The sequence below is a fragment of the Aplysia californica genome, unplaced genomic scaffold (assembly GCF_000002075.1).
Source record: "Aplysia californica isolate F4 #8 unplaced genomic scaffold, AplCal3.0 scaffold00681, whole genome shotgun sequence".
NCBI lineage: Eukaryota > Metazoa > Mollusca > Gastropoda > Aplysiida > Aplysiidae > Aplysia > Aplysia californica.
In genome coordinates, this window is record NW_004797951.1 from 230161 (window position 1) to 244580 (window position 14420).

General features: G+C 42.1%; 1 protein-coding gene across 1 annotated transcript in view; it reads right to left on the reverse strand.

Annotated features, from left to right (window-relative positions):
* LOC101856465 (C-Jun-amino-terminal kinase-interacting protein 4) overlaps nucleotides 1-14420 on the reverse strand; it is a gene marked incomplete in the record, with an annotated part of 80142 nt that overhangs the window by 20796 nt on the left and 44926 nt on the right. Inside the window, 8 exon segments of the mRNA XM_035972404.1 lie at nucleotides 803-912; nucleotides 1675-1817; nucleotides 7448-7534; nucleotides 9453-9665; nucleotides 11057-11234; nucleotides 11944-12090; nucleotides 12681-12906; nucleotides 13364-13540. Of these exon segments, the coding sequence (XP_035828297.1) occupies nucleotides 803-912; nucleotides 1675-1817; nucleotides 7448-7534; nucleotides 9453-9665; nucleotides 11057-11234; nucleotides 11944-12090; nucleotides 12681-12906; nucleotides 13364-13540 (1281 nt within the window).

A 14420-nucleotide genomic window follows, 5' to 3' on the forward strand; every position in this document is an offset into this window, starting at 1 on the left:
AAGGCTGCAGAAAGAGTCAGGAGCCCAGAGGAGGGGGCAAAGGAGGTGAGGGGGTGGGGGCAGAAAGTGGAATTGAAAGCAGACAGCAGAACATTGCTAGAGAGCAGGAAAGGGGGTGAAAGGAGACAATTTTAGAGAAGTCGGTCGCTACCCGGATTCGAACCCGGGACCTTTGAATGAGAGGCCAACACCTTAACCTCTAGGCCACGAGAGCTCCCATTTGAAGACTGTGGCTTGGTGAGTGCATTAGGACACAGACAAAAAATGAGCTTGGAAAAAGTGTGCTCAGAGTACACAAAGCAGGATTTGTTAAAAACCTGAGACTATAAAGTTGTAGCCATACGAGTTTTAAACCACTGAGGGAAGGGGAATTGTTGGCTATGAATTTTCAACCAAATTAGAAAGGGAATTGTAGTGTTGCAGCGATATGAGTTTTAAAACCAAGTGGGAAGGGAATTTTCTTTCATCTTTCCTAAGAATCTGTTCTCGGGAGTCCAGTGATCTGTCCAGGAACCAAGTGCTCCTTTAAACAACTGAAAAAATATTTTCGCCAATTTAAAACTGTCAACAAAAAACAACCCAAAACAACGTTTTCGTTTTAGAAAAAGTTTTACGGCACTTGCAACACAATAAGGTTATTTGGGTGCCGAAGTTTAGAGGTGTTACAAGAGAGTAACGAACACAATATAGAAGGAAGGGAGATACGGACGATAGATGTTTGATAGGAAAGAAGGAGCAAACCACACCAGAGCACCCGCCAAACCAACCACCAAAGCAACTAGCGAGAGTGGTGGGCACGTACCTTCCTGACTGGGAGCCCATCCACATGGTGGGCAGGACACTGCTCAGACCCTCCGCTTCGCTGGACTGGAAGTCGTGGTCACCAGACAGGGACGACTGACCATCTTGTACCTGGGGGTAAAAGGAGGGAAATAAGTTTTTCTTTTGTTTTAGTAGAGGTTTTACGGCGTTCGCAACTGCATAAGGTCATATGAGCACCAGAACATTAGAGGTGTTACAAGAGAGTAACAAACAGAAATAAGAAATAGGGGAGATAAGGACGATAGATGTTTGATAGGAAAGAAGGAGCAAAACCCCACCAGAGTACCCGCCGACCACCCACTGGGAAATAAGTCTCAAGTAAGCAAATCATGTACTGACAAAATTACAATAACATTTATATGTTATGTTTAGTTTAGTTTAACGGCACTTGCAATACAAATAGGTCACGTAAGTGTCGAAGAACAGAGGTGTAACAATAGGATAACATACAAAGAAGAGAAGGAAATGAGACAAGGACATTGGATGTGGATGTTCGATAGAAAAGAAAGAGCAATCTACACTGGAGCACCGACCAACCACCCACCCATTCACACTCACTCCCCAACATACACACACATAAACACCCATATCCATGCACACACACACACCCACACACAGACTCCCGCACACACAAACACCTACTCCCACCCACCCACACACAACCACACAAACAGACACACAGACTGACCAGCTCTGGAGCACCTGGCAGACGTGAGGTGTGGGTTGGGGTGTTGGAGCCGGAGGAAGCCGGGGAGCCCTTGGCACGGAACACTTGTGGCTGAGCCGCAGCACCCATCTATCCCACACACACACCCACCCTCACAACACACACATATAGACACACAGACTAACCAGCTCTGGAGCAGAATTCCCGTCAGGCAGGCGTGAGGTGTGGGTTGGGGTGTTGGAGCCGGAGGAAGCCGGGGAGCCCTTGGCACGGAACACTTGTGGCTGGGAGATCTCTTCCTGGGCCGCCGCACCTAGTGGGTCACCATCTGTGAGGAGGGGAGGGGAGGGAGGGGAGGGCAGAGGAGGAGAGGGGAGGGACAGAAGGAGAGGGGAGGGACAGAAGCAGAGGGGAGGGGAAGGGAGGGAGAAGGGAGGGGAGGGAGGCAAGAGAGAGGGGGAGGAGAGGGGAGGGGGTGCTTTTAGTTTTAGCTAGTTTACACAGTTTTACAGCACACTTGCAACACAAATATGTTACATAAATGTAAGTGCCGAAGACTATCATGAGCAAATCACTCAAAACTGTATTTCAGCTGCACTTTCAAAAGGTTTTATTTTCTTCGCAGTGTCTCCCCTTAGGGTACCCATCAAGATTGAATGTATGCTAAAAACAAACTGCAAATACTACTTTACAGAAGTAACATGAGGGTTGAAAGCATGAAGTAGATTTTTAAAAATCACAGCCTGTATGTGGACTGATATTATCAGTTCTGCAACAGAAAGCGTATAAGCAGGGGCACAACTGGAGGAAGGTAAAATATTTTTTTTAAACTTTACCTAGAAGTCCTCAATTCCGTGAGACCCACACCCTTACCCCACGACATTTTAAACCATATTGTCACTGTCACAAGCAATCCACTTAACCCCAAATTTTGAGAACTTTCGATTTTTACACTCTTATATTTGATAGAAAACTGGACATACAAATATCTAAATACATAACAAGCCAACATTAAACATTATCAAAGTAAAACCCAAGGTAAGATTAAACAACAAAAGCACAGAGCTCACAATTCAAACTACATGAAGTAAACTTAATGCTTAGCCACAAAATCTCAACAAGGAAAACACAAACTATAAACACATTAGTAGTGAGGGTAGCAGACAAACGGGTGAACATAAGCATCAACCAGTTAGTCGACACAGTAGGATTGTTAGTGAGACAAGATGCAACCTCTACCTCATTTTCTAAAAACTTCATGGGACTTAGAGCTTTACCCAGTTTCTTAGCTCTCAAACCTGAAAGCATTATATTTTATCAGTGCACCCTTTGGACCTTGTTTGTATTTCACAGAAGAAAATGTCTTCCAACATCTAGTCTGAGACACAGACGATGATATTTTATGATGCAATGGACTAGCAAAATAAAGACCAAGGTAGTAACATTAACCCCCCCATGAAAAAAAACCCCTCAACAACAAAAAATATGAACCAACATTCAACCATCAAATACTCCCCCCTCTCTTTCAAAACATTTGATTCAGTTCAATTATTTATTTCAATTTACTGACGCACATGGTCAAAAGACCCCCCCCCCCCCCCCCAAATAATTATTCATAAAGAGAAACAATTGTTTCTCCAATTTAGTCATTTAAAAAATTGTCAATTCTTTACGATGAAGACTTGAATGACAAGGGGAATATAACATTTTATAAAAGTCAACAAAGAACAAAGTATATAATATCATATTGCAAAGTCGCAAGTTAGATGAAAAATGTGTTTACACAGACAGAAATTGTCCTATACAATATTTGAGAGATATCTTTTCTGAAAGTATTTATGTTGTAAATTCAGAATGGAAATCACTTCATCTGTCACTCTCATCCGGGTAGATTTGCTTTCCCTGTTACTTTTCTCTTACACTGATAATTTGCTTTCGAGCGAGACTTGCTTTTTGATGGTTAGAAGCCATTATATTATGTTCAAACTAGACGACAAGTGATCAGTGAAACTGCAGCAGTAAACGAAATGGCCTAATAGCAAAGTACCATTAAGACAGCCTCACTTTTGAGCAACCTTCGTAATTTCAAGACTCAAAGTAACCTAGAAGACCACCTAAGGAAACATTTTAGCTGAATAAAATCAAAACCACATATTTATACAAGGTTCTTTTACAAGAGTGTCGCGCTAGCTTATAGCCTACAGCCTAAATGCAAAGGTACAACACAACACAATTCAATGCACTAAGCTATGAGCCACCGCACAGAGCAAGGGGCTTTGCAACGCACTACATATTGTACTGCAGGGAAAAAGTTAGTTCATGCAACATTTCAGGGCAAAGTGAGACAGTCTACACAAACTTGGAATACTCTCTGAGGTAGACAATCCACACAAACAAAGCGGAGACTATATATAACTGTTAGCAGAAACAACAAAACATTTTCGCTTGAGAAGTACGTGATCCAGCAAGCCTGGTTCATTGAGAGGATGAAATACATGTGGGAAAACTACCGGTATACGTGTGGCTGCCAACTTTGTCAAAAATAGAAAACATTCTCCTCATATTGTAGGTCAAAGACTGGAGGTAAGTCACACTTCCATCAAAATTGAGCTACTGGCAAAAAAATGATTAATTTCAGGGAATGTGTTCAAAATTGGACCAACAAAGGAAACCAATGTTCAATACTGTAATTATTTTTTTTATATCTCCTGAAGCATTCACACACATGACAAGGCACCCCACTGTGACCCGGATAAATTTGATAAAATAACAACTGTTAAGGACAACAAATATTCCGTTTTCGTTTCTTTTTTTTTTTTTTTTACACATGCCTCATTTTCTTCCACATTGGGAGCTCCACTGGGGCAATAAACGCTAGCCCCCACTTCCTCTACTCTAACTGGCATAACTGATTTTTACCATGAGGCAAAGCACTGCATCTTATCATCTTAGTCAATATTGCACAGGCTTTAAATCCACCATGATATACAATTGTTTATTCATTAACTGTTGACAGAAGCTACATCTTAACTGGCTTTGTTTATGATCATTAATTATTATTGATAAAACTCAAATTGCTTTGTCATTAATCATTTGGAAAGGAAAATCATTATCCAAGCCTCATTAAATGTAGACATCAATCTTGTTGCTGTTTCTTCATAAGATTTTCTATAAACATTTTCCGTTACCTTTTATCTTAGTGTTTATTCCAGCTTTGGTCAAAAGACAAGACTAAATACTTAATTAGCCTTTTTATTTTTTGCTTTGATCAGTGGTTAAGAACAATGCTTAACACACAGCAGCTTTCTCTGGCACACTGAGGAAAAGTCTATGAACGTAGTAGGAACAAAGGTGAGGACATCAAAGGAAAGGGGAAAACACGGAGAAACGTGACTAACCTGTGGGGTCAGCTAAAACAACATACTCGTCTAAAATGGACCATTGGCTGCCTGGAAGTGCACAGAGAAAGCACACAAACAGAGGACGACACACATGACACAGCAGTCAGATCACATGACACAGCAGTCAGATCATGTGTGTGTGATCATACAGAATGACAGCAGAGAACGCACACAAACAGAGGACGACACACATGACACAGCAATCAGATCACGTGTGTGTGATCACACAGAATGACAACAGAGAAAGCACACAAACAGAGGACGACACACATGACACAGCAGTCAGATTACATGGGTGTGATCATACAGAATGACAGCAGAGAAAGCACACAAACAGAGGACGACACACATGACACAGCAGTCAGATCACATGACACAGCAGTCAGATCATGTGTGTGTGATCATACAGAATGACAGCAGAGAACGCACACAAACAGAGGACGACACACATGACACAGCAGTCAGATCACGTGTGTGTGATCACACAGGATGCTAGCACTCTATCCAGCGCTAGGCCAGCTTAATCACCATTCTCCTTTTAAAAAAAGTTTTATTTAGAGTTGTACAGCACTTGCCACACAATAAGGTCAGATAAGTGCCGAAGAATAGATGTGTTTGTTTTAGTAGAGGTTTTACGGCGCTCGCAACTGCATAAGGTCATATGAGCGCCAGAAGATTGGAGGTGTTACAAGAGAGTAACAAACATAAAAAAGAAGGACGGGAGATAAGGACGATGTTTGATGGGAAAGAAGGAGCAAACCACACCAGAGCACCTGCCAACCACCCACACCACTCTCCCCATTTCTGCTAAACCATTCATAAGTGGGTGGTTGACGGGTGCTCTAGTGTGGTTTGCTCCTTCTTTCCAATCAAACATCTATTATTCTTATCTCTCTTCTTTCGTTTCTTTGTTTGTTACTCTCTTGTAACACCTCTAATCTTCGGCACTTATAAGAAAGGCCTATTTGTGTTGCAAGTGCTTAAAAACTTTTAGTCTTACTAAAACAAACTGTTCACAATCTGACCTTACTGGCAGTGACAATATTCATGTTCTTCACTCTTGGGGTATCAAATATCTTCTTCATTTTTGCCACGTCATTTAAAGTCATTGAAGACCAATACCGATAGCATCGCTATATAGCAAAGTGCATTTTACTTAAAACTACATGAATCCCTGTCAAAAACTTCTATTATCCTTCACACACACATTATCCTCTTCTTACTCAAATGCCCCCAAACAGCAAAGTCTACCAAACACAGATTCGTATATAAAGATATAAAAAATCGAACCTGCATGTATGTATTAGTAAGAGTTTTACGGCACTTGTAACACAAAGGTCATATAAGTGCCGAAGATTAGAAGTGTTACAAGAGAGTAACAAACATAAAAAAGAAGAAGGGGAGATAAGGACGATAGATGTTTGATAGGAAAGAAGAAGCAAAACCACACCAGAGCACCCGCCAACCACCCACTCGAACCTGCTCTAAAGGTCATCTGTCCAAGACAATCACCTGTACAAATGACCACTTCCCGCTGCCCCTCTAGCGTAAAAAAAAATATTATGACTCTAAGATGTCCACCTGTTTAAGACGACCACTTTTTTCCTTCACAACGAGTGGCCGTCTAGGACAAGTTCGACTGTATATGTCACTCCCTCGGTATATATGGTCACTTTTAAGCACAAGGGGGCTATCACGAAAAATGCTGTTTTTAGAAAATCGAAGGTAACGTTTTTGCCCCTTGTTCAGTTTCTTTAAAAGACAAGGAGAATTTTTTCTATAACCAAACAAATATACACACCAATGGAACCAAACTTCTCCTATAGGAAGGGCAATGCCCACTTTTGGTGTAGGTCAAGACATGTGGAAACCCCCGAAATCTGGGTTAGCCCGCTTGTCCTTACAGCGACTATATGTATATGTGAAAATACATTTACACAAAAGTCTTTGGGAAGAAATTTTGCAAGAGAAACAACAGCTGAGAAGCAAGCAACTACAACAACTACTGCGGCAAGCTGGTGATTTGACAAAAAAACAGACAAGAATCCAATAGGGAGTCGTGGGTGCAAAACGTCTCTCATGCTGGCAGCTAAACGCTCCGAGCACAAGCATTGATGGGTGAAAGGAGTGACTTTCCATTTCAAACAAATAAAACCAACATAGTCAAAATTGGAGGTCTTAGTTAGATTTCATAATTAACATACAACAAAAGTTAATTTACAAACTCCTTCGTTTTGAGAGTTTATTCCCTGATGGGAAAACATCTGACTATGGAAGAAAAAATCAGCTCAAGAGCCAAGAAAAGCTTCTCCTGAGGGAAAAAAAAACAACAACTACAAACCAATGATCCCTTACATAAAATACATTTTGAATTCTTCCCAACCTTCGGAAGATATTTTCTCTTTACGTGAACAAGTTTTCAATAAAATCAACTTTTTTAACAGGAAAACCCCCAAAATAAACAAATAATTCATGTTTTAAAATGGAAAGTGACTCCCCTACCACACTCAGTTTTGACTCTTTTTTTTTATATTTAAAAGCAGAACAACTTTCTTACCTTCCTTGGCATCGGATCCGTTATCACCACCACCAACACTACCCTTTACACTATCAGTATCCTCTCCCTTCAAACTGGCTACATCCGCTAGATGATGGAGGAAATCATGACACCAAATGAGGAAACAAAGGCAAGAGAAAGAGGAAGCTAGGACAGGATTGACATGGTGAATACCAGAAGGGGTGCAAAGACATAATGACGGTTTATATTGAAGTGAAACAGGCTTCTTTGTTTGTTATAGTAATTGTTTTACGGCATTTGCAACACAATAAGGTCATATAAGTGACGAAGATTAAAGGTGTTACAAGACAGAAACAATCACAAAAAAGGAGGAGGGGAGATAAGGACGAATAGGCTTCTTCAATCCTGTATGTCGGGTCTAATGCACACAAAAGACAGTGGAGTTCTTCAAGCACGGAAAGTATTTAGGATCTCTGTCTTTCTGAGCGAAGCCATGAAGAGCGTAACTATTACAACACAACCTGTGTTACTTTCAGAAGTTTGGATAAGAAATGTACTAGCAAAGATATCAATTCTCCCCGGGACAGTGCCACTGACTGTAGTGTCTTTAGGCCATTCCCAAAGGGGGGACATTTCTCGTTCAAGCACAGTAGAATTGTAAATGGGCTGATTCACGTCACGCTCATAACTGTGCCTGATCTACAACAGGGAACTGCTGCTTTTTCTTTCCTGATCCTTACTATTGTCATTTTCCTCTATTTCTTTTGTATGTTTGTCACTCTCTTGTGACCTGCTACTTCCAGGGTGCCTTGATAGTCGAAGCAGCCCCTGTGCTGTTGAAGCTAGAGAGGTGAGCAGAGTAAGTCTGATTCCCTGTTCTCTGTTGACATCCACCCCTTGGCGCTCATATGACCTTAAGCAGTTGCGAGCGCCGTAAAACCCTCTACTATAATTTTTTTTTAAAGATATCAATATTTTCTTAGGGTGTCAAGAAGTTCAGAGGAGTTAAGGAGTATAACAAAGTACTTTGAACACTGTTAGAACATGTAAGTACCCAGAAATCAAACAAGAGGACAGCAACCTCAGAGCACCTTCCAAACGTATCATCAAAATATGGGTTTAAGATATTAAAATTACAAAGATACAGAGACCAAACACTGATGGGAGGGGGAAAAATAAAGCTAAAAAACATACAGGTTATCAAAAAGATAATATATTTTTAAGGTACACACTATAGGTTGAATAGACCACATCCCATCACCATTAACAGTAACATTGGCATAGTGACATGCGATTTGCGTTACACTAAAATTATGTACACGTCTTTTTTTTGTTGCGTCAAAACTAAACATGACAGATCTGCCTATACAATATACAAACATCTCGAACAAAGGAACATTTTTACTATTTACTCCAATCTGTGAATAATAGCACATTCTGATGATTTTAAATCTTGACTGTGAAAGCAAACAACTGTTCTTCACGTTGATTACACTGGTTAAAAACCTGTCAACACGAAACCATGCTTAGAAATATCTACGATAAAAAAACAATTTTAAAATCTCTTGCAAATTAAAGGTTTTATAACTCATGCCAACTACTTGCTAAACTGGTGGTATGCTGCAGATGGTATAAGAGTTTGGACAATATCCTACTGGGTCAGAAATTCTTTCACTAATTTAAGTAAATTTCTGTTGAGATCTCACAGATAAAAGCTTAAAAGAAAGAACTAAGAGGAGTAAGAAAAAGTGCTGGGAGGATATTTGCTGTAGAAGTCCCAACATTTCGATACCGACACCTCACTAAACACGACTGAGAAGGCATCAAATCTCATAACGAATCAAATTTCGAAAGAGTTGTGTTTTTAAAAAAAGGAACAATGTGTAGTAAGCAATACCGTTTTCCTCCACCCAACCATAGAAAGGATACAAAAATACGTGTACAAGCATATGAAAAAATGGAAAACAAGAAGAAAGAGTGGACACTTTATCACAATGGAATATTACACATACACACACAATAACACACATACACATACACTTACATCTGGTGTCACTGAGTGAGCCAACAGGCGAGGCACTGACAGGGCTCGAACCGCCCGTGGCACACTGGACAAAGGTCACCCCTCCAAGACCCGTCGACTCGGAGCCATTGGTCGGGCTGGAGCCTGTGGACACCACCGTGACCTTGGGCAGGCTGGGAGGGGCCTCGGCATTCAAGATCTCATCTGCTACCGGGTAGTCACCCTCAGCGGCACCTGACCATGAAAACATCAACGTGTCAAATAAATAACACATTTGTTACGCCGTTCGTTCAGTTTTGTTTTGTTTTTTCCTGTGTCTGTCACCAGTTGAGTTGTACTTCATGGTGAGTCAGCATGATAACCGTCACATTTCACTCAGAACAAAAACATCTGAAGATATAGAGGTGTTACTATCCACTTTCCCTATCTCTACAGAGATTTAAAAAAAAAACCCAATTTAAAAAGTTGAACTCAGGAAGTCAGGCAGCTGCATAACAAAAAAAGTTTTGGATTGGAACCTACAGGGTAAGAGACCAAAGGGAAGACCGCGTGGAACCTGGAGAAGAATCACAGAAATCGATGAACATGAACAAAAAAGAGGGAAGACATGGAGTAACATCGAGAGGCTAGCCCAGGATAGAGAAAGGAGGAAGGTTGTTTGTCCGTGGCCTATACCCTGGTGCAGGATGAGAAAGGCAATGACGATGATGAAATAGTGGAAATTGTCTGAAACGGTCATCTATTATCGAGGAGAAAAGAGGCGGTATCAGACAGGTGCTTGCCTTACACAGTGTCATGATAAGGTAAACAATTGGCAAAGAAGGAAATGGGAAGTGGCCATTAGTGCAGGAGGTCGTCTCATACAGGTCGCTGTTAGAGAAGTTTTAGTTTAGTTTAGTAAGAGTTTTACGGCACTTGCAACACAATAAGGTCATATAAGTGCCGAAGATTAGAGGTGTTACAAGAGAGTAACAAACATAAAAAAAGAAGGAGGGGAGATAAAGACGATAGATGTTCGATAGGAAAGAAGAAGCAAACCACACCAGAGCACCCGCCAACCACCCACAGAGAATTTTTGGGGTTTTAGTAAGAGTTTTACAGCATATATAAGTGCCGAAGATAAGAGGTGTTACAGCAGAGAGCAACAAACACAAAAAAGAAGGAAGAGAGAAAAAGATGATAGATTTCTTACATGAAAGACTGAGCAAACCACAACAGAGCAGCTGCCAACCACCCACTGCCATTAGAGCAGGTTCAGCTATTGACAGATCGACAGCACAAACAGATCATTTTTTGTTTTAGTAAGAGTTTTACGGCACTTACAACACAATAACGTCAAAAAAGTGTCGAAGATTAGAGGTGTTGCAATAGAGTAACAAACACAAAAAAGCAGGAGGGGAGATAGTTTTAGTTTTAGTAGAGGTTTTACAGCGCTCGCAACTGCATACGGTCATATGAGCTCCAGAAGATTAGAGGTGTTACAAGAGAGTAACAAAAATAAAAAAGATGAAGGGGAGATAAAGATAATAGACTTTTGATAGGAAAGAAGAAGCAAACCACACCAGAGCACTCGCCAACCAACCACCCATTAACAAACAGATATCAAGGCGGACAGTTGGTCGTACCTGGGATACTGGCGATGCAGAGGATGTGAGAGACGGACACCCGGAACGTCTCGAGCACGTCTGCCGGGTTGTTGGCATCCACCACCGACACGCGACTGGCCTCGTGGGTCGAGGTACACACCCACACCAGGCTCGACATCTCCTCCTTGTCCGCGTCCTTCACGCTCTTCTCATGATCCTGAGACACACAGACAGACAGACGGACGGAGAGACAGAGAAAGAGGTGAGAACACCGAGTTTAGAACATACATCTTTTTATTTTAACTCCTACTGGGCAGAATGACACATTCAGTGCTGTTTCCGTTTACCGCTTTCTACCAGAACAAAAAGAAGTGTGTCGTTTTACCCCCTTCTACCAGGAGGACACGGAGTAGGTCGTTTTCACATCCCCTAAATAAATACTTCATTTCCTTTCAGTCCTCCAAATCCATTGGTAAAGTTTTTAAAAAAGACATAATAATGTCTTCTTTCCTTGCAAGAACTTTCGACAATTGAAGGCTTATTATTCGAGTGACAGCACATTGTATCATCGACAATTTTTGGTCCGGACCAACAGACTGACAGCAAAAGCAAAAAAGCAAACTAACGAGAGTAAAAGAAATAAAGAACAAAGGCTAACATAGATTGAAGAGCATTATCACAATGATTACCCCCACCCCCTATAACATTAACAGCACCACACACACATACAAGCATGCATGCACACACGCACATACACACACACTTTCTCACAGTTTGAGCAAAGATAGGCAAATCAACAAAATAACAATAATGTAAAATAGCACAGGGAATAAGAAAGACAGACAGACAGAAACAACAGAGGGGAAAAAAAAGAAGCAGAACCCCCTCGTCCAGTTGCGCCCTCCAACCACCTGTCAATTCCTCACCTTGAGCTCCCTGTCCAGTTTGTCCACATCTGTCTTTGCCTCCTCCACCTCCAAGGGAGGGTCGGAGTAGAACACGCTGGCGCCGACAATACTTCCCCCATCACGCGTCTTGCCACCTGTCAGGTTCACACCGGCCGCACACCAGATCTGGGCACAAGGACAACACAACGCACTAATACAGTCACGTTTTTCTGGTACTATTCATCTCATTCCTTTTCTACTTCTCCTCTTCCATCTCCTCCCCATGAAATTCTCCTTCTTCTACACTTTCATCTTCTCCCTTTTTTACTTCTTATATTACTTTGCATTTCCTTTCGTCCAGTCTCCTTCTCTTTCACCCCCTTTCCCTCTTCTTCTTCTCTTCCAACTCTTCCATTTCCTCTCTTTTCTTCTTCTCGTCTTACTCTTCATCTACTACTTTTCTTCTTCTCCCACTCTTCTACTACTTCCTTTTCTTCTTCTCTTACTCTTCATCTCCTCTCTTTTTTTCTTCTTTTCTTTCTCCAACTATTCGTCCCCTCCCTTCCTTTTTTTTCTTTCCTTTCTTTCTCCAGCTCTTCCCCTCCCTTTTTTTATTTTACTACTACAATTCATCTTTTTTTTTCACCTTCTACTTCATTCTCCCTTTCTTTCTCACCCCCCTGCCATCACATGAGCCCGAAATGACAGATTTTAACTGACAAAGAAACCCCCCCTCCCCCCAAAACACTCCTCAACAGAGGTATCACAATCCTCACCTTCCATCCTGTCTGGTTATCAAAGAGAGGCCGGCAGTAGACAGGTACCGGCACTGGGACCTGCGACTTGCCCGGGGTGTCGCGGGGCACGTGTGTGGAGAACTTGGCGGGGAGACTCCAGCCGTAGGCCTGCATGCGACCGTCGTCCTTCTTCACGTGCGCCCGCACCTGCTTGTACTGCTCCTTGCGCTCACGCTCGCGCTCCTTCTTGGCTTTCTCTGATGTTCTGTAGACACAGGAATAACCACAGGGTCAAATTTACCCACCTTTATTTTGAAGCTCCCCTCCATCTGTCTATCTCTTTCTAGACACTCTCTCCTCCTTTTGTCTATTTCTATCTTGATCTCGATACTCTCTTCTTCTGTCTATTCCATCTTGATACCCTTCCCTCCTTCTGCACATCTCTATGTTGATACCACCTCTCCTTCTGTCTCTCATCACATCCTCCCCTCCTGTCTGTCTCTACCTTGTCATCCTTTCCTTCACTTCTTTTTTGTAAGTTTTAGTAAAAGATTTACCACACTTTCAACACAATTAGGTTGTACAAGTGCCACAGATTAGAGGTGATACTAGAGAAAAACATATTTCTAAAAAAAGAGAAGACGTTCGATGGTAAAGAAGGAGCAGACCACACCAGAGCACCCGCCAACCACCAACAAGGGCGTAGAGAAAGACAAACTCACAGATCTTCCTGCAGAAAGTCGTAGGCCTTGGACTTGGGGTTGGAGTTTCCCTTGTCGCGTTGCTTCTTGTTGGGGTCGCCCACGGGCTGTACCTGGGTGGTGGGCGCGTTGTACTTGACCGTCGCCGTCGGCAACGGGCGCTTGGGCTTGTTGGAGGAGCTGAACAGGTTGCTGAAGCTGGAGACGAGACGCAGGTCAGGGAGAGTTCAGGGGAAATAGGATTGATCATTTGACTGGGTGGTTCATTGTACCACGACAACCATTTTTTGTGTACAAGTTTAAAAGGTAATAAATCCCCCCTCCCACCCCCCACAATAAAATCACACACGTATATATACAAAGGACTATTCACATATCTAAAAAAAAAATTTCCTAACAGAAAAAGTGGGGGAAAAAAAGATTAAAAAGTGACTTATCATGGCAGCATAAGTATGGCCAAAAAATAAAATGCTGATAAAGAAACAGAACAATTTAAGAAGCCTTGTGAGCAATCAAAAATTTCACATTAAAAAAACCCCTTAAAACAAAAGCAATCAACAGCCAAAATTACGGTTCTTTGTCCTTGATTTAGTAAAAAGCTTTCACACTCATGACACTTCATGCATGGGCTGCGACTGAAGCATTCACACATCGCATCTGAAAGAAATGGAAAATCAAAATAAAAGAGCAGCGGGGGGGGGGGGGGGATAGAAGTAGAGGGATGGAGGTTGGGGTGGAGGTGGGGGGATAGAAGTAGAGAGAAGAAGGTTGGGGGATGGAGGTAGGGGGATCGAAGTAGAGGGATGGATGTAGGATGATAGAGGTTGGGGGGGTAAAGGTGAAGGGATAAAAATATAGGGATTTAGGTTGGGGGATGGAGGTGGGGGGAGGGTGGAGGTGGAGGAATAGAAGAAGAGGGATGGAGGTTTATGGATGGAGAAGGGGCTGGAGGTGGAGGGATGGAGGTGAAGATTTGAGCCAGGCGCAGGGTGAGGATGGAAATAAACGGGAGGACAAAGACTGATGATGGAATCGAAAGCGAGTACAGGGCTAGTGATAAAAAGGTATCTGTGTGTGT